This window comes from Ischnura elegans, chromosome 3, assembly GCF_921293095.1.
Source record: "Ischnura elegans chromosome 3, ioIscEleg1.1, whole genome shotgun sequence".
Classification (NCBI taxonomy): Eukaryota; Metazoa; Arthropoda; class Insecta; order Odonata; family Coenagrionidae; genus Ischnura; species Ischnura elegans.
The window spans coordinates 86,124,376-86,150,759 of NC_060248.1; the positions used below are offsets into that span (position 1 = coordinate 86,124,376).

The 26,384-nt window shown below is 40.3% G+C and overlaps 2 protein-coding genes across 4 annotated transcripts in view; both read left to right on the plus strand.

The window, feature by feature from the left end:
• LOC124156108 (nucleolar protein 4) overlaps window positions 1–26,384 on the plus strand; it is a 911,182-nt gene that overhangs the window by 437,530 nt on the left and 447,268 nt on the right. The window lies entirely within an intron of this gene.
• On the plus strand, window positions 5,790–7,974 carry LOC124156110. The gene is made up of 3 exons (XM_046530441.1): window positions 5,790–6,141; window positions 6,396–6,512; window positions 7,150–7,974. Exons 1-3 carry the CDS (start codon window positions 5,869–5,871, stop codon window positions 7,642–7,644), a joined length of 885 nt encoding a protein of 294 aa, XP_046386397.1. The 5' UTR covers window positions 5,790–5,868; the 3' UTR covers window positions 7,645–7,974.

Sequence of the window (26,384 nt, forward strand, 5' to 3'; positions counted from 1 at the left end):
TATTGAGAATTGAGTATTTTTCCTTTCTCTTGACCCCAATTTTTAACCTTGATTGGTGTCTTGTAGAGCAGATCTTTAAGAATTAAGTGTAAAGTTTTGGCCAAGGCTTCAGTATATTTTTATGCCTTCATCGGGGCTTTTATGCAATCCATAAGTTTTGTTTTTATTGAATTCTGAGAGACCCTGTGTGTATTATTCTATCTTGTATACGAGCGATAGCTTGTTGTATAAAAATCTGATTCTTTTGAGTAGATTTTCGTAGAAATATATAGTTATTTCTTCTCAATCACAACTTAAACAAGAAACGACGTCTCTGCTATTCATTGCACGTCTTTGATATATCATTTTATACAAGTAAATATGATATATCAGAGATCACAGTGCACATCGAGTGGTGAGAGGCACAAACTAAGGGGATGGGTAGTGGACGGAGGAGTGTGGGGGATTGAGTTACGTTTTAGGAGTGGGTGAGAGAAATAAGAGACGATTTTCGTATGCGATTTTTTTCCTTTTTTAATGTGGCAAGAGTGAATTGGACGGAGTGGAGCAGGACGAAGAAAGGGTTTTACTGGTTGGGGCTGGGTGATTTAGCATGTGGAAACAATTGGTACGAGAGAGGGTCGCCAGGGAAAAGAAGATTTCCTCTGACGTTCGATGGGAATGACGAAGGTGTCGACTTCTTTGTTTGTGACTGCCGTATCCTCATAACCCTCCAGGGACGCAGGAAACATTTTTTACGCATTCAAACCCAAGCTTTTTCCTTCCCTGCTATGCGTTTCGGGTGTGCGATGTTAAAAACGGACGTAAAACTGTTGTGTACTTTTTCTTCCCTGGCGAATGTAAGAGTGTTTCATTTAACGAAGACAGTTGATTGGATGCATTTTATGGATACTTGAACCTCTTGCGCTTTATGAACACCGGATTTAAGATGTGATCCACGAGTTCAATCCTACAATCAGTGCCTTGATGAGTTCCTAATGCGCGTGCATAAATTAAAAAAATGGAATTTTAACAAATATAAGTTTCACTTAATTTGAAGAGATTGATATCATAGTTTTCATGAGAAAGGCAATAAGGTAAGCAGATGTACTCTAGAAAATGAAGTCATATGCTCCATTAATTTCGAGTAACACCAAAGTCAACCAATTCCATAGATATGAGTTAACACTACTTTGAGTCCATATGTTTATTACTTTATTCTATGAAGTGATTAATGACTATAATACATTACCAATCCAATCCAATTAGATGAAATGTGCTTACAATTCTGTCACTGAAGTGGAATTTTATCAATATACTTCTATTTGCTGTAACGGTGCTGCGATTTATTTTTACGACTAGTTTATACGTTTATCTAAAGACATAATGCTTCCATTAATTTTAATCCATTTACAAATTTACACTATCTTAAGTTTTCTTTAGAGATTATGAAATGCTCCTAGGTAAAATTGGCCCTATTTACCGCAGTTGGCCAGCCCGTAGTGTTAGCTAGCTAAGGTTGAAGATTACCAATGGAGGTGAAAAGTTCTTTCATCTTACTTTATAATTGTGGATGAATAATTGCTGGGAGTATAGTTAAATATACGTAATGAAGAAAGCAAAGTATAGTTGGAGAAACTGCTGTCACTTTACTACCTCCCTGAACGTAATTTTGGAGCATGTGGATAATCGACGTGGTCTAGAATAGGACAGCAAAGTTATCATTAAATACTGGGAAAATACCATCCACGTATTCCGAAAAACCAAACAACTAACTGTTCAATGTTGCTTCCATGGCTTTTAGATGCAATCAAATAATAATTGGATCGATTCAAAGTCTCTAAAAATTTTACAAGTATAATCGTGGAATTTGCTTTCAACTACGTCACATTTGCTGGTCTGTGGCCGCAATTTTAAAGCTCTGTCACTGGGAGGAGCGGCGAGTGAATGATAAATGGGATGCTTGCTGTGAGCAGACGTGAGCTTAGAGGTCATATTCGAAGTGCAGCGAGGGATTTGCGAGGGTAGAGAAAGGGAGAGTTACAGCGAGAGTTTCCTCCAAGTTTCTCTCCCCTCCGGTGATCCCTGAGAGTGAAGATCTCTGGGATGGGGTTTAGGGTGGGTAGGAGTTGGCTGAGGAAGTGCGAGGGGGGTAAGGTGCGGGGGAAAGGGAGGATGGCTTAGGAAGGAAGATGTTAGCCCTGCTTGGGGGACGGGGTTTTGAGTGAAGTGGCGTGGGTGATGGGCGTGGAGGAGGCAAGCTAAGAAGTAGAGGGAGAAATAGAAGGCCAAAGATTGGTTACGTTATCGTATAAGGAATATGAATGAATGTGTGATTCATTAGTCCCATGGCTTACCTATTACCGTAGAACTCTTATTATGTGATTTATTTTTTATATTTATATTTATATATTTATTATTATATGAGGAATATAATTAAAAATTTCCAACGTTTTACTAGAAGTCTAATCTCTAATCAAAGATTCCACGTAATCATGATACCTTTACTATGAAATGAGAAGTAATCTAGGGCTTATTTTTTCCTCCCGTAAACTACTATAATGTTGGAGTTGAATAGATGGATCAATTTTATAGCGTAGCAGTTTGGCTAATACAAATGTGAGTTGTCTTTTAGTAAAATTCCCAAATTTTTTCGCATAGCAAAAATTTCATGATTCTGTTTCGAGTTTCCTAGGTTAGCGGACATAATGAAAATGGGGAAGAGGTCGCGGTTTAGAAGTGATATTCTCGTCACGACCAATTATGGCCTTGCTTCTTCAGCATGTGGCCTTTTCTCATTAAAAATGTGGTCTCATATCATCAAAATGCTCCAAGTCTCCTGTCAAATACACCGTTACGAGCTCATTTCGAGTCTAGCCTCGTTTTTGAGAGGCGGAAAAAGTCACGTAACAAAACTTTGTCAACGGTTACAGGATAAAATGTAAACATCTAACATTGCTTGCCAGTTAGACGACTAGTTCTGTCCAATGTTTATACACCACTCAAATCGTAAGAAGAAAACGATAATCTCGTTTTACTCATCGTGAGGACGATCCCTGGCAGGGTAGCTGATTCATTAGGGTCTGCGCTGGAGAAAGACCTTCGAGGTTCGGAGAGGGATAAGGTGCGGACCTGGGTGGTTGGTAAGAGGCAGTGGGAATCCTCTGGGCCATCAAATGGGCGAGGGAGAGGCTGCTTAGCGAGGAAGAGATGGCGAGAACAGCAATCCAAGTAAAGGGTCCAGGGATTAAGGGAGGGAGCGAGGGCTGCATGCGTTTGTAGGGGAAAGGGATTTTGTGTAAGACAAGCGGAGGAGGGCTGGGGAGAGGAGACGGGTTTCTAAGAAAGGAGAAGTGGTGGAAGAGTAAAAGTATGGAGTTAAGATATGGAGGGGAATTAGGAAGCTATTTTTACCTTACTCTAATGCTAGCTGATTTTTGTCATTAGCCATGATATATATCTCACTCGTTTGAAAATATTTATCTTTTATTCTCTACGGAAGTTGCTTAAAATATTTGTTTCACACACTTTCAACATTCTCACTCACTTACTGGTTCAACCTGAAGGTTTGGCTTGGATAGGTTTGAGTAGAGCTCACCCCATACCAAGCCCTCGGCGTGTGAATATAACGCATTCAGATTGGGGGCCAGTTCCTTTCCCTATGTCACATCACACTTCGATGATTTTGTTTGAGGGTGTCCGTAGGCTTCACTCGGTGTTTGAACCCTTGACCCTTCGATCAGCAGCCAAGACCTTTAGCGACTAGGCTGCCACGCTCCCATATTGGCATTTTAGCATCAAAAAATTAAATTTGGGCCTGGATATTTCCAAGGTGTCATCTCCAGTTTTTGATCGGCCTTGATCATTTTTTCGGAGCTTATATTAGTGATTTATTGTGTCCAACCATGATAGTGGGAGAAATTCGCTATGATCCAAGATATCTATACCCTCCGTGACCGAAGAGTAGTTTTATATTTTCCACTGAGACAGCCAGTTCAGTATACTGGTGCATGATAGACACGCATTGTTTTGCTAATTTGGTCAATCTTACCTCGAAAATATTTATAATATAATTTTTTGAACTTCAGAGAAACAAATAAGTCAGTTGGCAAACGCAAAACTGGTGAAAAAGGATGGATACACAAATATAGCATTGATTTAGGAATATTGTATTTATAAGGATAAATATAGAAAATTTCTGATAATTATCTCCTCACTATCCACCTATTATGGCAACTTTTGAGTATAAATCATGCATTTCATTAGATGATTCTGATACCATTCGGAAATTGACTTATTTTCTTTCTATTTCCAGGTATGTTGAATCCACAATTCTTCCCCACTGGTTGAGAAAATTCTCTGCAAGAAGTATTCAAACTATGAGTAGGGATAAGCGATTGTTAATGGGTAAGTTCCATTTAAGCGATTGTAGTGGATAAGGAATTAAAAAAAATTTAAGGGAAAATTAAAATAATTAATGCCGCTGAAATTTAATGTGACTCTATACTAATTGATTTTTATTCTACACTTCATAAATTTTATGAAATGCAGAGTAAACTGAAGAATACGATAATTATACAAGTTAACACTCTCCGCTTGAAGGTTCCCACCAAAACAATTGACCACCCCTGAATTCCCGGAATATAATAGTCCTGTATCCTGAATGACCGCAACCCACATTTCACTCATTGCTTGTTACCTAGCTATTTCTGCTTGAAATGGGTTTTTCACAGATGTGTGATCGTAATAATCTCTTTGTCATACTTAACACCTACTGGAGATAATATTGCCGAGTTCATACAATGCATTTTGGCCGCTTATTAGTATAGAATAAGGTCAAAACTGTGGTACATTGATTCAATGGAATAGTTTATAAATCATAAAAAATTTCATTCCGTGCGTAAAAGTACAATAGCAGAATCGAAAATTTGGCTGAGGTTTAAGGTTGTTATTCTACCCCTATATAATTATTCAGTGACTGTACTGTGTACACTGCTGTCGTAAAGTCGTTCTTGGTTTCAAACTACTTTCTCTGTTGTTAATATTTTCGAGTTTAAAAAAAAGACCATGTGTGTTTACATTCATTGTAATGAAAACTATTTTTTTGAATCTGTATTATGCATTTGTCTCAAATTATACCCAAAGTGGTTAAGGTTATTTTCCCGCTTGATACATTTTCATAGTGCACGCTGCGTAAGTAGCATTGGTATCTCTGTTTTTTTAGCCCACCTCATGCTAATAGTGTTGAAGTATGCTCATTTGCTACCTAGAAAAATTATTGAGACTTGATTACTCTGCAATTAACTTCATGTTTGTTGGTATCAAAATTGTATCCATCTACGCCAAAGATGGAAAAAATACAAAGCGATCAATAAGTAATAGGTGTTTAGATTTTTTAAATTAGGTATATTTTTTTAGTATTCCACCGGAGTTTAAAAATTTTGGGACGTATTTATTGCCCTTGATGCTCGATTGAGTCAGAATTCTCATCAATCAGTTGTCGATTCATTTCAACTGTAAGTATTCTTGTGTGTGCCGCTCTGCGATCACGTATATTTAAAGGACGCACTAACTGTTGCTTTCCCTGTGTCAAATGTTGACTTTGGGATATATTCATTGAGTCTTCAAAGTTTACGAAATTTATCGGCGAAAACTATTCAGTAAGAAGTCGGAAAATAACTGAATTCTACCCCTCGACTATATAGTTGAGAGGAGCCCTCGTAGAGGACTCTGCCGCAAGGTCGCCGTCAGCGCCGCCGGCGACGCTCGGCACTTCCAGCAAGCAGGCACGCAGACGAGACATCAAGACTCCACGCAAGCAGTCAGTCGATGGAGAAGGTATCGTAAGACCCGAAAGCAGTCCTCTGGAAAACGTATACTACCGGAAAAATGAGTGGAAGCTCGTGGAACAAGCATCAAGTATCCGTTTTGATTGAAGCATACCGGAAAGAGACGTGTCTGCACTCCCTACGCAATCCGAATTATCACAATAAACGCCTGCGTGCAGACGCCTTGGGACGAGTTGCCGCCGCAGTGAGCGCGGTTAGGCCGAATACAGGAGATAAAGAATGTGCCACGAAGTTTCACAATCTGCGAAATAGTTTCAACGTTGAAAACGCCAAGGTGAAAGCCTCCTTGAAAAGTGGCGTAGGAGCGCAAGATGTGAGTCCGCAAATAATTGTATGAATTTTACAGTGCTATATATACTTATGCATTAGTCTATTAATGAAATTTACCTCATCATGGTTTCAACTTTTGAAAATCACTTGAAACAATTTTTCAGCCTTGAATATTGCTCTAAGAATTTATAGAATTTTACTATGTTAGTTTTCATCAGTGTTGCTATTGATTTTTTCATAGTGAAGCTTGGCATTTCTTTCTTTTTGACTTATATTTGTTCTTTTTATTTCTCTAAGATATACATACCTGGGTTGTGGTATTTTGATATGTTAAAATTCGTGGAGGAGTCCTACATTCCGCGCAAGAGTAGGAAGTCGCAGCAAGTGGCGTCATCTAAGAGACAAAATCATCAGGTAATAGAAAATTTGTAATGAAAGAGTGAACTCCACCGTGGGCTTATCAATGGATCATATTTTCTGTAATGAACCTCATTTTCATCTGATCTTATTTCCTTATGCTTTACATAATACTTTTTATGGCTTCAAATGAAATAGTTTTTTCAAAATTCGGAGGAAAATAAGGAAACATTTAATAATAGATACTTAAGGATTTTGAGACTTCCTTTTTTTTCAAAAGCAACTCCCGATTTCCACGAGTAGTTTGTTTAACATCGATTTAGGTTCCGGTGTTATACATTGTTTACAGATCGGTTAATAAATTATTTGGAAGCTTCACTAGTCTTCATGTTGTTCAAGTTTTATCACATCTCATATGAAAATTCACGCATTATTAATCATCTGTTTAAATTTATCCAAAAATTTGGGTATATGGGAATAAAACTGGGATAGAAGTATTTTTCTTGATTCCAATGGAAAGAAAAAACTTTCTGGGTAGAGGTAGATAGTAGACAAACTGACAATCGTTGGAAAATGTTATTCGATGAGAGGCCTGAACATATTATTCACAAATAAAATAAGGAAGCCACAAAACCATTCATTATCTTTGCATTTCCTATCGATCCAAATCATTTATGGAGGTTGTTACTCATAGGACGAAGATTCTCAAGAGGTTGAGGATGAAGATGGGACCTACTTCTCGGAAGATGGTGCACTAAATTCAGTAGTGGGAGAAGGTCTTTTCCATATTAAGTCCGAGATGTTTTCATCGTATGATTCCCCCTCATCACCCTCGATGACCGCATCTCCCATTACTTCAGCAGTAACGGACACTGGAACTCAGCAAACGGCTCGAATCATTCCCTCCGCTAAAAAGCCTGAGGAACCGTCACCGCTGCCAAAGAAGCCTAAAATCATGTGTGAAGAACTATTGACTGTTCCCATGAATTCAGCATCGAATTTGGTGCCACAGTCAAGTCCTCTGCCCTCTACCAATTCTATGTTCTGTCCAGTTGACGCCTGCATGTCGTTTTTGGGATCTATACTAAAACAATTCCAGTCGGAGGAACTGAGATTGGAAGTGATGAATACCTTAGTGCAAACTGTCATTACTGCCAGGACTTCAGACTTGGTGAAAGCAAAAAGGTAGCCGTTAATAATGATGAACGACTGTCTGGTTATTCTGTTGGTATAAAGATGAAGTTCACGCTAGCATTTACTTTTTAAGACTTGTGTACGCTTAAATTTCATTTTGTTCGCATTGTAATTTTTAGCTACTTTGTGTCATTGAGTCAATGTGAATGGACGTAATCATATTTTGTAAGTCCAATTTGTAAATTTTCCTGCTTTTTGTTCTTGTAGGAAATGCATATAGACTGAGTTATGTATCTTTTAAACCACATGAAAGTTATGAGGAGGGGATATATTCCTTTTAATCGTGTTGTAATATAGTTTGTTATTAAAAATATTATTCAAAATCTTCCGTGATAAACTTTAATATATCTTTTATATAAATAAGGGAAAAAAAATTCAGGCTTTCATTTTTATATTCCTCTAGCCTACTATTAACTGCATCATTTTTCAAGAAAGGAATACATGGCTGCTAATTAATTTTTTTGATTAAATGTCTTATAAAATGATTGGAGCTCTTGCAAAGATTGCTACTGTAAAAATATTTTATCTTAAATTTATACTGTAATCAATGGAATCGTCTGCTAATATATTGCAATGTCTCCTGTCATTAGGTTCGGATAATCACTCTTTCTTAGGATAATAATATAATGCCTTTGTTAGTTTAAAATGAAATTTTGGTCTACTCTACAGCGAATTACAATTAGATTGTGTATTGATCGCTTCATCAGTAAAAAAAAATTTACATGATGCAGTAAAATCAGCCAAAACTTAAATTCTTGAGTTTTACCGAGTACAAAGATTTATTAATTCGAGGGAAATATGCTAACCAATGCTTTAAAAAAATGCCCTTTAAACAATACCATTCTGTGTATAAAGGTTTCCCCTTTTTGATACATTAATTAGAGAGACTAAATGTACTCTAATTAATACACATAAGAGGGGATTTTTTCTATACAATGAAATTGTTTAACGGTATGTATTTCTCAAAAATTGATGAAAACATATTTTGGGCTCAATTTTTGTAAAAGTTTGTGTTTGATCTCAGTCTTGGCTTCAAATTTTGGCTGATTTTATAATAAAATTGCATTTTTTTCAGAAAACATTTTTCGTTTCAAATTGATGTCAAAGCCGTAATCTGACCCTCGGAAACTTTCCCCGGCACATTTTTTTCTCCCGAGGCATTAACTCTTCGTGAATCAATACTGCATACATTACGGTTGACGGCATTCTCTTCGTTTAATTTGATGTTTAGCCGTAATTCCGTGAGATAAATTTACAATTTGTCGTATCAGAGGAAACACGGATTCGTAATCGCTGAGTGTGTTGTGTGAGACTGATGGTTTTTCATTTAATCAATCGTATTTTATCATTTAAACGGATTCTTTTTATTTAATCAAATAATATCGTCAAGAGAGTTATTTATTCAGTTAATTACACTATTTCTCCGAGTGATTTTTTTTGTTAATCTGACTTGATGGGGCTATATACATTTATCTGTTACTACTCAATCGGATATCCCTGCTTCGCATCTCACAATCACGTTGTCAGTGTGCAGGCGGCCTTAGTGATTATTTCTGGGCTTAATTTGTCTGACATTTCACTCAAAAATTTATAATCATGATACATTTTTGTACGACATCCTTATATTTTTTTAATGTATTTATGAGGACTTGAGTTCTTTTGTTGTGCACAGCAAAAGCTTATGCTACGATGTAAAATTATTGCAAATTTCCTCGTAAAATCATTCGGCCTCTGGATCTACAATTACTCTCAGCGTATAACTCCAAATTTAGCTTTTTAAAATCATATGTAATGCATATTAATTAGGTTAGCTTGTCTTTAAAAATTAATTTCAACGGGAATAGTTTGGATCTGTCGGATCCTTTCACAATTTCAATTTATAAACAGAGTTACTCGATTCAGTCATTTCCTATCATATTAAAATTCTTTCCTTAATCGCACAATCTTAAATGGATATTTAAAAGTCACTTCATCCAAATCCTCGCAGTCTAGAAAGCAAACACATTTTTTTGGAGTAAAATTTTTAAAAATTGTAAAATTTCTAATGTTATTATCATTGCTACATGCATGAGCTGTCGTATCAGTCCATGATCCATCTCGTAGGGACACTCCTTGGTATCTAAATCCCTAATATTGGCCCTTGGTACTAAGGGGGGCTAAGTTTCCATCCGTTATTGTTCGTGAACATGGAAAAAAATCTTTCCAAATACATATTATATTTTTAAATGTTATCTCTCCCTCGTGTTTGAATTAATGACTAAAGCTGTTTGTGGAGAGAGCAGTAAACTATTTTCGCGGGAACTCTGTCATCCCTTCCGCGTCTTCTTCCACAATGTGTTTCGCCACCTCCCGCGAGACCCCTCCCTCAACTGTTTCTGATTCGTGGAAGTGCCGCTTGGGAGGCGTCGATTTCGTCGCCCCATTCGACAAAGGGAAGAGAGAGGGACGCGGAGAGTAATCAAATGGGGCCCAACCGACTCTCGTTGTTGTGATACGTTGCCCACCTCTCGGTTTGAAACCGAAATCCCACCGTTCGCTCCCAATTCCGGCCCTTCACGCACGCACCCCAAGTAGGTGGCCAATTAACAATCCCTTCCCTCCGCCAGATCGTCCTCCTCTTTTCCAACCGACGCATTTCGGGGTCCATTTGCTTTTACAAAGGGTAAAAAAAATGTAATTGCGAAAGAGTCCGCATCGAGTGTGCCTCAGGGATTGATTGTGCTGACGTTGGCGGCGCCACTGCTGCCTCTGCTCTTCGGATGTTTTTTTTCGCGATCGGCGTAGAGAGCTGTGTGTGTCGACGCAAGGTGAGATGGACTGATGGGAAGGGTGTGGGGGAGAACAAACACAAGGGTGAGCGGAGGTTTAATTGATCGATTATAGCGTTTATGGGTGGAGCGTCCTGTTCGACGGGCATCGGTGAAGGGGGGGGGGAGGATGACAATCGTGTCGCGCGGCTGTTTTTTTACTTTTTTAAAACACTTATTTTTTCGTACTCATGACCGATAATAAGCTGCTCTTTGTGGTAAATAAATTCAACAGACTCTATTGGGATGTGGTTATCAAATTAGTAGAGGACAATAATAATTTTCCACGCCGGTTTTTTTCATTAATTTTCGTATCCGTCTTCATGTCCCTCTGTAATAGACATAAAAATATATTACTAAACACTGATTTAATGCGTACCACACGGGAGTAATCGCATGCTATCATCTTCAGGTTCAAATGGACGAATACTTTCATTAAGTTTACAAAATTATTGCGTTTAACTCTTGGTTTGACTCTGCAGTTTAATAATGAGGTCATATTCACTCGGTTTAACCTAAACAGGTGGTTATCAAGAGCTACATGTGAGTCTGATTTTATAACATCGTTGTTGAAGTTTGAATTGTTTAACTACAACAAAAGTTGAGATTGTGTGAAGAAGCGAGTTGAAGCTATCACATATACATAAATGAAAGATGAATGAAAAGTGCCTCAATATAAGGAAAAAAGGAAGTAAAAGAACAAAAATATATCAACGGGAGATTCATTTAAAATTTACTACACTACCAGTGAATTTAAGTGACGAATGAATAGTTGTAATGGTGAGAAATTCTATCGGTCCATGGAACCAAGACGCACCATCCTCCCGGTTTCTTTCCATTTATACGAAGGAAACTGATAAATTTGCACCTATTGATAATAATTTCTGTGAAAATGTGAATTTCACGAATTAAATATGTTCAATGGAAATTAAGAAGGTTGAAATACGTATTTATCTTAACTGCATAATAGTGTTACACTGACGATACAGGTAGGTCCAGAAGATGACGCATTATGTCACATTCCTCTCTTGTAACTAAAACTTCTTAACTAACTAAACTAAAAGATTTTTTCCGAATCGTTTCTATTTCCCTAACGTATGACGTCCATCGTGTTATCAAGTTTGTCTTCAGTGACAAATCTATTATTTGCTCCCGTTACGATTCATTGACGAGGAAAAATTTTGCCAATCGGTATAAAAACAAAAATACTGAACATCCACGCTGGCACAACGTCATTTGGCAACTAAGCAAAACTTGAGCACGCCGTGATGGAGTTGATGATATTATCAATTGGTGCCAGAATAATTGTAGATCCGGTGACTCTGATGTAATATCGATATCAGATTGTCCACAAAGTCAATACCGCATCTTTTCCGCATACATGGCCAACCCCTATGTCAGTGGAGAACGCAATATACTAAATATCTTCGGTAGAAAAAAACCGGCACTCCCCTCTCTAAAGGCCGTTTTACACGGGGCACGGAATTGCGCAGGTTAGAGCTGCATTAATTTCTAAAATGGCGCGGAATTGCGTGAATGCATGAACTAAATTAGAACAGGGGCTATTTTGCCGTCTCGCATCCACGCATTCTCGCATGTGTTCTAGCAATTCACCGCTTTACATGATGCAATTTTGATTGCGCCTTCGCACGTAAGTCAGATTGCGCAATTCCGTGTATCGTGTAAAACGGCCTCAAGAATATCCTGGATCGGAGTTGCATCCGGTTACAATAGCGTGGCCACCAGGAGGCATCAGCATTAGAGCCGGAAAAGGGGGAGGAGTCCGCAAAAAGTGCCCAAAATTTCTGATCCCAACTTGGGGATCTCACCAGCTGCCAATCACCGCGACGATAATTTGCAGAGTGCGATGGTGTTGCAGACGTCAAAAGCGTCGACGGTGTGATTGCCGCAGGGGGGAGTAGTTTGGCGGTGTTCGGCAATTTTTTTTCCCGCGAGGCCTAAAACTTCTTTTTTTGCGTAAGGGGGTTGCACACGGGTGAGAGATTTATTGGCACCGGAGGGCTGGATGGTGCTGTACTTGTTTCGGGGGGAGGGGAGCCATGGCGAAACCTGGGTGCAGTGAAAGAGACGAAAAAAATAATACATTCTCGGAGAAGATTATATGGTGTAAGGGAAAGTGCGCCGTATCAACGAAAGGAGGGCGGGAGGGTGGGGAAGTAAGGATGGGGAGTAGGATTCGAAGGAGGGGAAGAGTCGAAGGGGGCTGGCTGGGTCGAGAGTGAATGGCCTGGATGGGGGAGGAGGAGTGGAAGGAGCAGTGGCCCCCCGGGGGGCGGTGGTGGGGGCGGAGAATGGATACCAAGGAGCGAGGGGGTTGGTTGGCTGCTCGGTGTGGGTTGGTCTGGGAAGGAAGGACGGGTGAAGGTGGTGGCGGTTGAAAGTCTAAAGGGGTTGTGCAAGGACAGAGACGCCAATATCGGGGAAACATGGGTTTGGGTGGCATTAATGAGGGTGGCGAAACACATTGGCTTAACACCGGTAGAGCAGTTGATTATCTAAAATTGTACGTAAAATTTAGCTTAGCCTTTAGTGGGTTCGTCATATTCCTCGAAGTCGACAAGTCGACAAGCCTAAATGTTTTTAGTTGATTGTTAGAGTGAAATATAATTCTTTGAGAACATGCCTCGATGGCAGTCGGTAAAGTCCTCGACTGCCAAACCGAAGGTCGCGAGTTTGAGTCCCACCTATATGGGTAGAGGGTATATCTATGCAGGGCATGAGTGTTTGTGCTGTGCATTGTTGGAGCCCCCTTTGTAAAATACCGTAATATGCTGTTCACAGGGAAATTGGAAATAAAAAGAATAGCGTATTTACCAGCCTAAAATTGTCAGTAAAAATTATTGGCCTAGACTTTGCTTGGTTTTTTTATATTCCTTGAAGTTCTCAGATGTGTCTCTAAATTTGTTTAATGATAGTTGGAGTTAAAAATGATGATTTGAAAACAAAATATCTCTTGGTTAGTTTCTACACATATTTTTTTAGTAAAGTCGTCTTGGATTAATGTGTTAGGGAGGCGCTTTGACCTCCCAGTGTATAAATATCTAATGAGGTAGAAACTAAAAAACTTAAATTACATCGGAGAAATTTATTGTTGCTACTTGTGGCAAGGAAAGAAAAACATGCGATGACCTCATTTTAGAATTGACAAAACAGAATGACTATATACTGAGCATACGGATGAGGAGTGACCGTGTGAAGATAACAAAAATAATAGCATTTTCATTATTTTTTGGAACCAGGTAAACAACTAAACTCTTCAGAAGGGAAGAAATGAGTTGTGTCAAAAGAGTGACACCTAGATACTTGGAATGAAATTACAAATTGGGTAAAGCAAATGAATTGCAAGATATGTAGGCGGTGAGTATCATGTAGCCATCACAAGCAGAGGAAGCTAATTTAAAAAGATAGACATCGAAGGAAAAATAAACATAATCCATTAAAATATATGTTTAAACGAAAAATCACCCGAAAATTTCTGTTTGAAATTATGTATGTTACGACAAAATTTAAAATGAAGTAAATAAAAATCATTAGAAAAGGATATCACATTACCCATTCAATTGGATAATGTTTCAACAATGGGTTTCAATGGCACACATAATATGGCTCCATACTTTCGGTGACGAATTCGCAAACACGCGAATATTTTTTCCCCAAAAAAATTTCGACGAGACAGTTTTTTGCGAATGCACGGAACCGAACCTAAACCTACCTCCCGTAGTGTGCAAAAAGGCTACGATGAGGAAATAGAGAGAGAGGAGGAAGAGGTGGTGGTGATCGGGGAGGGGGTGATGTTGGATGGGAGGCAGGAGGGGGGGAGTAGAGATAGACGGGGAGGGAGGGTGCGTGAAGTGCGGCTCTGGCGTCCCCTTGTTGTCAGGGCAACCGTGTGTGCGGGGTGGGGGAAATGAGGGGAGAGGGAGAAGGTAGGGGAGGGGGAAGGGAGGGGAGGGGGTGGTCAGGAGGGAAAAGAGTGCGCCCCCTGGAGGTGGGGTGCAGAGACGGGAAACAGCCCCCAGTACTCATCCCCTACCTCGCTACGTTCATATCCCCTCTCCTCCACCACCTCTCTATCAGTCTATTTCCCACCCCACTCCCCGAGGATGCCGCTCCGAGCCTTCTTCCCCACCCCTTTCACCCCACTCCCTCTCCCTTTACCCCCACCCCTCCGCCAATCCTCCTCCCCACCCACCTCCCTCGCTCCGTCCCTCTCTCTACGTGATCGATCACTGCCACGTGCACCCTCTTCGTTCTTCGCCTTCCCCACTCCCAAGCGCCATGTTCCCCCTTCGCACTCCCCCACCCCCACGCCCGCATTTCCCCTCATATTCGCGTTCCCTTTCTGCACGGGCATCATCCAGCCCTCGTGCAGGGGGATGGCGCACCCCAAAAAATGTATACACATATATTGCGCGGAGCCGTGTACAAAAAAACTTACGCGGATATTTATATTATCTCGCATTTTTCTCTGACGAAGGCGGCTGCGATGTCGAAATATTTTTAAAACGTTTTGTAAGTTTTTTTGTCTTTCATTTTGCTTTAAAACATTATTTTTAGCATAAAAGTTTTTAAAAATGAGTTACACTAGTTGTGTGATGTGAAGTATACTGAAACATAATGATCTGCATGAAAGCGAAACATGAAAGTTTTTACTCAAGTATTTATTATTATTTTTGGCATTTATGCCATCTCTCCTTATCCCCCTGCACTACGCATTTGTCTCTTAGTATTTTATATTGATTAATGTATAAAATTAGCGTACATTTTCAAATATAAATATATATTCCGCATATTTTGGGAATGTAGTTTGAATAAATGAAATTATTGAAATGTTTGTAGAGTGATGAATGCTAGGAACACTCCATAAAAAAGAACTCTTTAAAGGTATGTTTACCTATGTACAATATTTTCCTTTATTTTGGCCTTTATCTCCTCTCTCCTCGAACTCCTCCCGGTTTATTTTGTGATAGAGATGGAAGGGGATTGTTGGGATGGGGGGAGGGAATGAAAAAGACCCGCTTCTCGTATCATATCCCAATCCACCGCCTCTACTTCCCCTCACTTCCCCTCCCATCCCTCCTTCCTCTCCTCATATCACCCGCACTCCTGCCTCAACAACTCTCCCATGTGCTACACCCAGGCGCTTTCCCCTTTCCTCCCCCATCATCCCACCTGACCCCTTCCATTTCCCCCCCTTCATCCACCCATTTTTTGTCCCCCATGTCCCTCAACCCCCAAGTTTTTCCCCAGTCTCTCCAACCTTTTCCATATTTTTTTACTCTTCTTGCATCTATTTTGAAAAAAATATAAGGGCAGACTCGTATAAGGGGTGGGGAAGGGGTGCAACCGCCGCAGCCGAACGTTCTCCAACCCCAGTTACCCTCCCCCCGTCCCTAGTAGTAACCCACCACCGTCCGTTCCTAGCCCCCACCCCCGTATTCATCCCCTCGCAATCCTCTCCACCTACACGGCTCTAAATCCTCGCTCACTCTCGCGTTCTCCCCACCGCCCACGCCTCACCGCTGCCCCCCGTCTCTCTCTACACCACCCCATCTCCGACCCCAGTCAGTCCCCCGCCTCCCCCTTCCCCATGGCCAGCCTTCGTGCATCCATCGATGCGGGATATACCACCCCACACCTTCATCCCCTGGCAGGCAACCTCACTCCTCTTCCCCCCTCCCACTTTCAACTCACGAAAACACACTCCCCCTTCCTCCTTCTCCTGCTCCTCCCACACCATTCGAAAGCGGGGGGGGGGGCCTCCCGCACTACATTTCCACCCCACCCTCTCGCCCACTCATTCCCGTACAAACACACACAGACGGATCGCGCGGGCAAACACAACGCGTAGCTCACGACTCGGGGCCGTCCTCCCACTCTCCGGCTCTGCCGCCACACCCCGCCTCGCACCAACACACCCTGCTTCCGGCGGCGCCACGGCTCGAGCCATGCATATATATGTATATATGTCCCTCTCTCTCTCGTACGCACCAAGCCAGAGAGCCTGGTTCTCCCTTTCTCCCTCCACCCCTTTTCCACAACGCACACTACGCTACCTTGCCCACCTTCCCTCTCCCCCGCCCCTTTCCGCCTCCATCAAGTTTATTAAACAACAACGGGTTGGTAGGCGGGTTATTATGTGGCTGCTTCCTCACCCTACTTCGTCATCATCAACTCGCTCGCTCGCTCGCTCTCCTTTTCGCCTCCCCCCTCCTCGAGTCTCAAAGCCCTCCCAAGTTTTCACCTACCCCCGAATGCCAGCGATGAGGAGATAGGGAGAAGAACTGGTGAGTATACGGTATCCATTAATTTTTAGGTCGATTTTTGATTTTATTCTGTTCCTGATTGTAATGACACTATTTCCCCAGCAGTTTCAAGGCCAAATAGAGAGATTCAGGTGTTATGCACATAGCAGCTATTATGGTTTTACTACCTTATTTAATTTTGGTTCGTAAAAAGACAATAAGGAATTTTAAAGAAAGTATTAACAAAATTTTCAAATATTTTAGAAATAATTATTATTCTTTTTATGCAATTTATTTAAAAATATAACCGGGGACACAGCGTGGCAGATGCAGCACAATCATTTTGTTTAATTAATTTTAATGATAATTATATTTATTTTATTTATAATGATAATTACATTTCCCTTTCTTGATAGGCTATGCAACCAAAACAGGATCTTCTCATGGAAGAATCTATTGCAAAATCTTTATAAAGATGGCATCCGAGCGGCATGTGTCCATGCGATACATGTTGCGTCATGCGTCAGATATGCTGCAGTGACGTTCAAAATGACGTATCTTTTTCAATTTAGTTAATGAAGTTGGAATACAGAAAAACTGTTATCCACCGGAGATGATTTTTCGTACATTCAGTTCTTCCACTGTTTTTAAAAATGCAGTCCTATTTTTATTGTGAAAATTCAATGTTTGAGTTAATGCTTGTCTTTTATAGCTTGCTTACAATATTACTCTTTTCAAAATATTTGTGACGTTTTCAAGCTCGGTAACTTCTAAATACAAATATGGTCGGAAGGGATATTGGGCAGTCCGCATTTTAGTGGGAAAGGGTGGATTCAGTAGCGCTGGTCTTGTCCTTCCTATTTTGAGGGTCTGACCCCTCCGACGATAACAATAGGGGAGTTACCCAAGGACAGGCTCAAAAGAATTGTAATACCCCCGCCTACGCCACTCTAACCAAGCTCTTGGGTTTAATTTCATCACATTTCCCCTTGGACACTCCCCAAAGAATTGGAATGCCACCACAATTCTTCTACTCCCGAAAGATAAATGCATTATATATTTGTAAATTTACTTCCTAAATTTTTAGAAAAACTTAAACTGAAACTGACAGAAGTTAGTACTTTTCCAATGCATTTCTATTATTTCATTTTTAGTATTGACTTTTGAATATAAATATGATAACATCATATTATATGCTAAGTTTGCATTATTTACCATGCACTATATTTATTTTGAAGTAAATGCTTTCCAACTTCTAGTTTACCTGAAAGTTTTCTGCATTTTTAGAACGTTTGACCGTTCTCTGTCCTGGAATTTGTGATTTCTTTTCACAGTGTTTTTCATCTCAGAATAAAAACAATTCTTATGATTGTAGGCCTAAAATTTCTAGATAGTCTTCACGCTCTCCGCGAAGTATTGTCTCGATGCATCCACTGATTTTCTAGCACAGTTTCTCGCATCTTCCGTTTCTGCTGTACCATTCATCGCAGGAAATGTATCCACCATGCCAACATTGCCTCATTCGTGGTTAACGCCTCCTTCATCTATGGCTTTTCCCACCATATATTTCATTCTCCCCAACGTCATTAGGGATCAGGGTCACTTTCTCCTTCAGGGAGAATCTCTCATTGAGGGAAACCGTCACTCACGTTAAGCTAAACAACATTAAACAACGTGAGATCGAGAAGAAGCGGAAACACGAATTGTATGAGTTCGTGACGTTATCAACGTATCTGCGAAAGGGTTACAGCCGTCGATATCGTCACGAATAGCTCGAGCAATAGGCAACGGATCGAAATGCGGAAAAAATAAGGGTCTCTTTATTTTAAAATTTTACTATAAACGAGCCAATTTTCGGTCATCGGCCTACAAGGAATATGTTTTAATCTTTTTATAAATTAAAAAAGTCATTAATATTTTTAATCATTTTTTATAAATTTTAATTAATTTAATAATTTGACAAGATTCCGACATCCTTTAGAAATCAACCATTATTTTACGCTCAATACGACTAGTAACTATCATTCAATGAGTGATTCGGCAGATGCAGTTTTTGGATAGGTGAGGGTAAAGCTCGCCCCAGTTACCGCCGTCCGTTTATCCGTCCCCCCATTTTCCTCCACCCAACGGTCGCACTCTCCTCGTCTCCCTTTTATTTCCTCGTTTTCTCTCCGGTCGCACACTCAAACCACTCCGCCCCGTCATCTCCCTCTCTCCCTCCCACTCTCTCTCTCGGACTAATGAATGTGCGTTTCGTTTAACCCGGTCCTGCTCCTTTTTTTGCCGCGGAGTGGTGGGGAGCGGAGTGGCGTGGGGGCATTTTGGATGAGCGGGAGAAGCACGGAGTGGGGAGAGAGAGGTCACGGAGAGCGTTATGCATGTTTTTTTTTGTTTCATCACGGGATGGAGTGGGAGACGGAGGTGGGTAAGGGAGGGGAGGAGGATAAGCGAGGTAGGCTGCGCGACGAAGTGGGCTTTTTCGCTGGCGGATTTTTGCCATCATCTGCATCCATGTACATATCGAAAATAGATGACTTACTAGAAAGGAAAGCCTGTGACTAAAGTAAGGTCGTTCGCTTATAGCTGTATTCACAATTCATCATCAAAAGATAAATTTATGATAAAATAACAACACCAATAGTAATTTCTATTTATGTTCGTTAATATATAATTAATTTCTGTAGAATGTTTTACCATGGATATATCGCATTTCCATCACGTCAAGCCTAAGAAGACTTCATATGTTCATCAAAAGATAAATTGGATTGATGGAAGGGATGGAGATGTGAAGGCGAAACAATCTTCCCCATTCAGCCATTCCTTAGTAAGTGTAAAATAAAATATGTACTTCAAAGTTGCCGCCCTTTTGTGGATTTGTGATACCATTCGAGTTTTATTTCGTGCACCATGTGGTTAGGTAAGTCATTTCTCCAAACAATTTAACCGCAAAGAGCCATGATGCTGCGGGAGAGCAAGGAATCCGTTTTTATTTCCTTTTTTCAATTTATACTTTTGAATTCCTACCATCATCGTTAATTTCGATGGCAATTTTTTGTCATTTTACATGAATAATACATTGATTTTTTAATGCTTAGTTTACATTTAAACCTATTTCGCACGATATGATTAATTTAGGCATTAAATCTTGCCCGGCAATGTTAATTATACCGCATTCAACCATTATCGTTCGCCATCGAAGACGGTCATTTTTTCATTGCTGTCAATGACCATCGATTTTTGTTGAGCGCTGTTTTGTGGCACTTATTGCTTATCAACTTTCGAGATCAGTTTGCAATTCGTAGTTTACACGTCGCGATAGACTGCTGTAGCACTTGACTATTATGTGCGAATTGTACGTGTGGAGAGTGACTGCGAATAGAGTAGTGACTTGACGCACTATCCGAGGAAAATTAGTCGACTGCTGCAGCAGTCAACTGCGGCGTTCCAAAAAGGATTTAAAGAGTAAAGTCCCACAGCTGACGACGCTAAAATAAATAAGCACTACAATAAAGTCGGCTCATCTGTACTCCGAGCATTTTACTTGCCTCGATAGATAAGAACGTCTGATTTCCTCACAGGCTTTTAAACTTCCTTGACCGCTACTGTCCGTATTCCGCACACTACCACCAACCCAACTTTCTTCACGGCAAGAGTTAAAACTTCGCATATTGCTGTTGTGCCTACAGGAAGAGATCTTCACAAATTGTATAGTTATATGTCTGGTTCCTATAGGCGGAAACCATCTCGTTTTGATTTGAGAAGACGATTTTAGCTTTTTGAGACAAATGATAGGCATAACTAAACGCACCAAAGTTTAAAATTAAATTTCAATATCAAGTTTCAGGGAAGTTTTAATCCGCAATACTATAAGCAGCAGTACTATAGAATAACCAAGCCGTACATCAAGTTGGGATATCCCACGCACAGCCCCCACACCCGCTCAGAACAACTACCGACTGATCATTCGCGGAATACATAATACGTACGGTTGAGGGGACCTTTTTCTACCCTTTTTGATGGACATAACATTTGCGGAATGCGGATGCGACCAATGAAGCAACAGCAACTCTAGCCATCGTCGAAAATCGAAAATATTGTGGTATATATGAATCACTAACACCATTCTAACTTCTCTCTCCATTCACAAATCTTCCTTCTGTATGTCTCAAAAGTGACCTTAAATTTATCTACAATATCCTCAACTCAATCACAGACTGTCCTGAAGTCCTTTCTTTTCTTAATTTCCGAGTACCCTCCCGCCCCACGCGCACCCACTCACTGCTCCACACACCAGTTCCGAGATCATCACTCATTCAACGCTCACTTTTTTACCGCCTTCCTTCACTTCTTAATTCCCCTCCTCCGAGTATTGATCCCTTTTCCCTATCCCCGAAAGTCTTTACTAAATTTGCTCTATCTTACCTCTCTGAACATCAATAACAACGCTTCCCATTTCTTACCATTGCTACAATTTTCCTTAGCTTAATATACTTGTGTTCTTTAATTTCGAGGTTTTGATTCTCGTTATATTTTATGTACTGGATTCTAGGCATATTTTAGGTTGATGTGATTCCCGTAACATTATATGTATTTAATTTCTTGTCATATATTATTTATTATCTTATTATTGCGCCACTGTAAATTGGCAATAATGGCTGTATGTGGGCTTTTGAAATAAATAAATAAATAAATAAATCATCCGCATCGAAGTTCACCATCGCATCGTCGACGGCCAAAACCAACGACAGCAGTTTCGATTTGCCGAGTTGCTCCATGTGCGAGGCTTCTGCATGCGAGGAAGGAGGTGGAAAAGGGGTGTTACGTTTATTTTGTAGAGTTTGGGACGCGCCGGAATCCGCGAGGTTTTAGTGATGACGGGTGGGAGATGGAAGGTTGACGCAGGGAGAGGGTATTAGTGTTCAGCCGGTGTCGCGGGAGAGGGAGGAGGGTGGGGTGTAGGAGGGGGGCGTTATGGGGAGGGGTGGGGAGTTTTTCGGGTGACGTGGCGCCGGGAGCGAAGGGGTGCAGTCGGGAGGTTTACGGCGATTTAGGCGCGGGATGGGTGTGGAGGGAAAACAAAGACGGAAAAAATCGCGCAGCTCGCAATTTTTTTGCACGTTTTTTTTCGCAATTTTTTTTTAATTCGTGCCCGATCCTCCCTTTCTCCTCACTCGCGGTTGAAAAATGGAGGGCGACGTGGGTGTTGGGAAACTCAGTCGATGCACGTGTGTGCGTGAGAGAGTATATGTGAATGCAGGCCGTGGAGTGAATGTGTCCGGTTTTTTTTTAATTTTTATTTGTGTGCCGTGCGTGCATTCCACCCAGTGTGTGTTTCTGGGGGAAAATCACCATCGATTTTTACTTCATCCCGTCACGGATGGGTCACCAAAAAAAAAAAGGGTGGCCTGATTGATTGCAGAGGTCTTTCTTTTTTCGTTATTTTGGGGTGGCGAAAATAAATAAGTGAATGGAAAACGATGAAGATGGAGAGATCGCCCGTTGCATTGTTGAGATGTTTTCGCAGCGGCCGGTGTAAAAGTGGTATAATTTTATTTTTTTCCTCAACTGCCCGCCCACCACGCTGCTTTCGAAGCGTGAAGGATTTTTGTGAGTCCCCAACCGAATCAAATAACTGTGTGTGTGTGTGCGTGCGTGTGTTTGTGTGAGGCCGGGAATTATTCTTTTTTTTTATTCGAATCGTCGCCTTGCGTCCTCTTTCCTCCTTTATGCCCACTCCTCCGCATGCCCACACCTCGTTTGATAATGTTTTCCAATTACCGCAATCGCCGTTGCCGGCTTAAATTACCGCAGAGTTGGTCTTGCGTTTTTTATTTGCGACAAAAAAAGTTGAAACTTTTTTCACATTTCCAGTGATTGACTATTGTGAAAAATTGAGCAATCCAAAACGTTCACGGCTCTCCTCTTATTTGATATTCCTGGTTTAAGTGATTCCCCTTTCATCATTTTTTTACATTTCTTCCGTCGATATAGCTGAAATAATCCTCTTATTTTTCATGATAGAGAAAAAATGCGAACGCTTCTAAGGAAATCGTATTATTGATCCCCAAGTATTTTTATGTGAAACTTATTACCCACCCATTTCCATGTGCTTACTGAATATATGAATCCAAAATATCATTTCTGTCCTCCTTTATTTATAAATCATAAATAGCCTCTTCTGCATTATAAGTATATCTATGGAAGATAATATCATAAGCTTTTCTCCAACAAGTTTTTTACGTTTTTTTTGTAGGAAGAGATGCACTTAATACACTTAGGGAGACATGCACTTAAATGGGTTTTACTGATTTTCGCTGATTTTTAATTATACACTATATAGAAATATTAGGAAAATCAAACTTTGTTATATCGCTTAAGTGTTTCAGTGATATCATTGGAATACGAATTAGGGAAGAATTCGGCTTGATGAATGAATTTATGTGAACAAGTAGTAATCTCTCGCGTTGGTTAATTGCAACTTCCATTAATTGTTCTGACGAGCAAAGAATTGGTGGAGGTAGTAAGGTGCAACTGAAATTTTATCAATCCTATTTTATTGATAAATTTTAACCTGAATAATTTTGCAAAAATTATTCTCCATTGTTTATCTTATATGAGAAATGATTTCATGATTGCTGAGGCGACGGCTACATTTCAAGAAATGCATGGAAAGAAATCCTCGTACCATTCCGTCGATTGAAAAGAGGACACTTTCTGTGTATTCAAGTGTACTCAAAGGATATTTTTTAAGCTTCCTCTTTTAAAAGCAAAAGAATAGTTCAAAAACCTAATGAGAAGTGAAAATTTCACGAAATCATTTTTTTTTTAATTATAATTTATTTCTAGTCTATCCGTATTAGAACCTCAATCTTACTTTCAGTTACTGCTGTTACAAACTGTGGTAAATTATCGATATCAAAGTGCTCCTCGAAAAAAATTTTCAGGAGAATGCAGATTGGAATATGATCCTGTTTTTGTTGATAAAATTTCAGCTATTTATTTACCATCCATGACTTCTCTTCAACCCTGCATGCGGAATTGCGCAGGTGAATTGAAATAGCATTCAATTTCGAAATCGAACGCAACGATTAACAGAAAGAGACAAGAAATATAGACTCGAAAACCAAATTTGTTCACTCGAGGTTTTGAAAAAAAAAACGTAATTTTCACCTAAACACTGTTAATTTTATAACACTGTTAATTCTCTTATAAATTAAGTCACAGTACCTTAAAGTAGGAAAATTCAATCAGTTGCTTGTAATCATTCTTTTAGATTCTTCGAAAAGTAGTATGAGAAGTCGTCTTTATTTTGCGAACTAGAAATCCAGATGGTATTTCATTTATGCCTTTAATGAAATGATGGAATCTAACAGAATTATGCCTTTAATGAAATAATGGAATTTAACAACATTATGACATATTTATGTGATTGATAAAAAACTAAAATACAAAATTCTGAACTAAATAGTATCAATACCTCTACATTTGCTTTCTGAAGAATTTTTCTCTCACATTTAATTAATACCAACTCAGGTGATGAAATATAAAGTCTATTAGAATTCATGCATTCACTGAAATTTTGTCTACGCAATTGTCACATGGAAATATTTGTTCATATCTCTTGTAAATTTTGATCACTGAGCGATCAAAGTAAAAGTTTCTAAACATTTTGTAGTTAAAATTTCAGAAAACAGAAAAAAACTCCTCTTTATGAGTTTATTTGCGTGTAAACTGGTTCAATTATTCAGCTACACTGCGCAATGGTTTCAGAAAGAAATAGTAGTATTTTACTCGCATTTTAATTTTCAACCAAAATATGAGGTATTCCGTGCAGAAATGAAGACAGCAATAAATTAGGTGTTAGTGTTTCCAGCCATTAATTTTATATTTATAATTGCCTCAACGATTGTTTTACGTTATTATTCGTATTTATGATTGTATTTGTCGGCATTTCTACCCAATAATTGTGATACTCGTGTCGGGCACGATTAATAAATAAAATAAATTGATTAGGTACACCGGATAAAAAGAGGATCTGGTACTCAATGAAGCGGTCACTGAAAGAAGTAATTCTGCTTTTCTTCATGGTGCTTCTGATAACACGCTGAAAATTTAGTACTAACCTTATTTCATCGTAAAGTGTCGCGGCAGTGGCTTTATTCTCACAGCTATCCTCGTTGCTGGATATACTGACGGAATTTCTTTATTCAGTCATGATTCCCTCTCCTCCGTCACTCCTTGCTTTTCGTGATCGATTCCGATATATTTGTTTCACTCCGTCCTATCGCATTGTGGCGCATTAGTCACACGTCACCGTGTCGCCCAAGAAGGCTGTAAGGTCAAAACCATTCACCCCACCCCAATTTTAAGGGCTATATGGGGAGTGGGTGGTTTGGGAGAGGAGGAGGTGGGGGCTCCCACGTCACTCATGACACTTTGTATCGGTCACGCTATCAAGCAGTCACCGTCCCTTAAATGAGCAATATGAGCGCAGTGAGATTAGGAACCCCACGGCTATCGAGAAATAAGAGATCCACGGGAGTGGAGTGGGGAGGGAGAGGAGGAGGATGACAAATGCCAAACGAACGTATCGGCGTCCGACGTAATCCCTCCCAAAAACTCCTAAACCTCCCCTCCCTCTCTCTTTCCATCAAAATCCTCCCCCTTCCTCCCGTACCTGACAAAACAGCACACCCCTCATCCCTCTCCGTTAAATCCTCCGGTACCCTTCCCACCTGCGCCTTTCCCCCACTTATCCCCCTCCTTCCTTCTCCCCCCCCCCCATAATGTTCCTGCCCTCAACCCTAAAACCCTCGACGACTCGCTCGCATAACCCCCTTTTATTCCATCCCAAAAACCTCCCCCTCCCCCTTGTCACCCTAATCCTGTCACTTCCCCAACCTCGCGCCCCCTCACCACCCCCCCCCTCATCCTCGTCCACACTCTTGTATTCAATCCTCACTCCCTCCCCCCTCTCATTCTCTCGCTTGCATGTACAAAGCCCCTCTCCGACTCCGCTCCCCGCTGCTGCAGCACCAAATTGCAGCGCCATTTCCTACTCTCTACCCCCGCCCACACCCCTTTGACTCTCAACCCTTCCAGGGAGAAAACCGCTTGGCTACCTCACCCCCCCCCACTTTCGTGTTACTCCGCCCCGACCCTTCCATTAACAACTACACCAGGGTTTTACGTAGCGTAGTTGTGTAAAATACGAAGTAACCCGTTACGTAACGTAATCCCGTAGATTCGAATAACCTTTTTTTTTACACTATCGTCAAAACTTGCCATAGACCAACCTATTGAACGTAAGACGCAGTTCTGGTCTCTAAGGCAATTGTTTCCGAGGGGTGAAGTTATTATAAATGTAACGCTAGTCTGGTATAAAAAATACCAAGGTGTAAAGCTATACATAAAAGTTTATATTCTGAAACCAATATATGAACAAGTCACTGGAGAGGAGAAGTAAGCTATAGAAGAATCGCCAATATATGAACGATAGGATTAGTAGGCTTATCAAATATTTTAATAATAGTAGTCTCTTTTATCAACTGAATTCTAAATTGATGACGATAAAAATTGATCGAAAAAATGGAAAGCAAACATCTTTTTCATCCTCCTAGTGAATTATTCGATCAGTTTCGCCGCTGTTTTTATTGAACAGT

Bases quoted from the DNA above. Each gene is read 5' to 3' on its own strand.
- LOC124156110 (XM_046530441.1), top strand. From the start codon at position 5,869: ATGAGTGGAAGCTCGTGGAACAAGCATCAAGTATCCGTTTTGATTGAA. The intron at 6,142-6,395 runs GTGAGTCCGCAA...TATTTCTCTAAG, and splicing joins GTGGCGTAGGAGCGCAAGAT to ATATACATACCTGGGTTGTG. The intron at 6,513-7,149 runs GTAATAGAAAAT...TGTTACTCATAG, and splicing joins CTAAGAGACAAAATCATCAG to GACGAAGATTCTCAAGAGGT.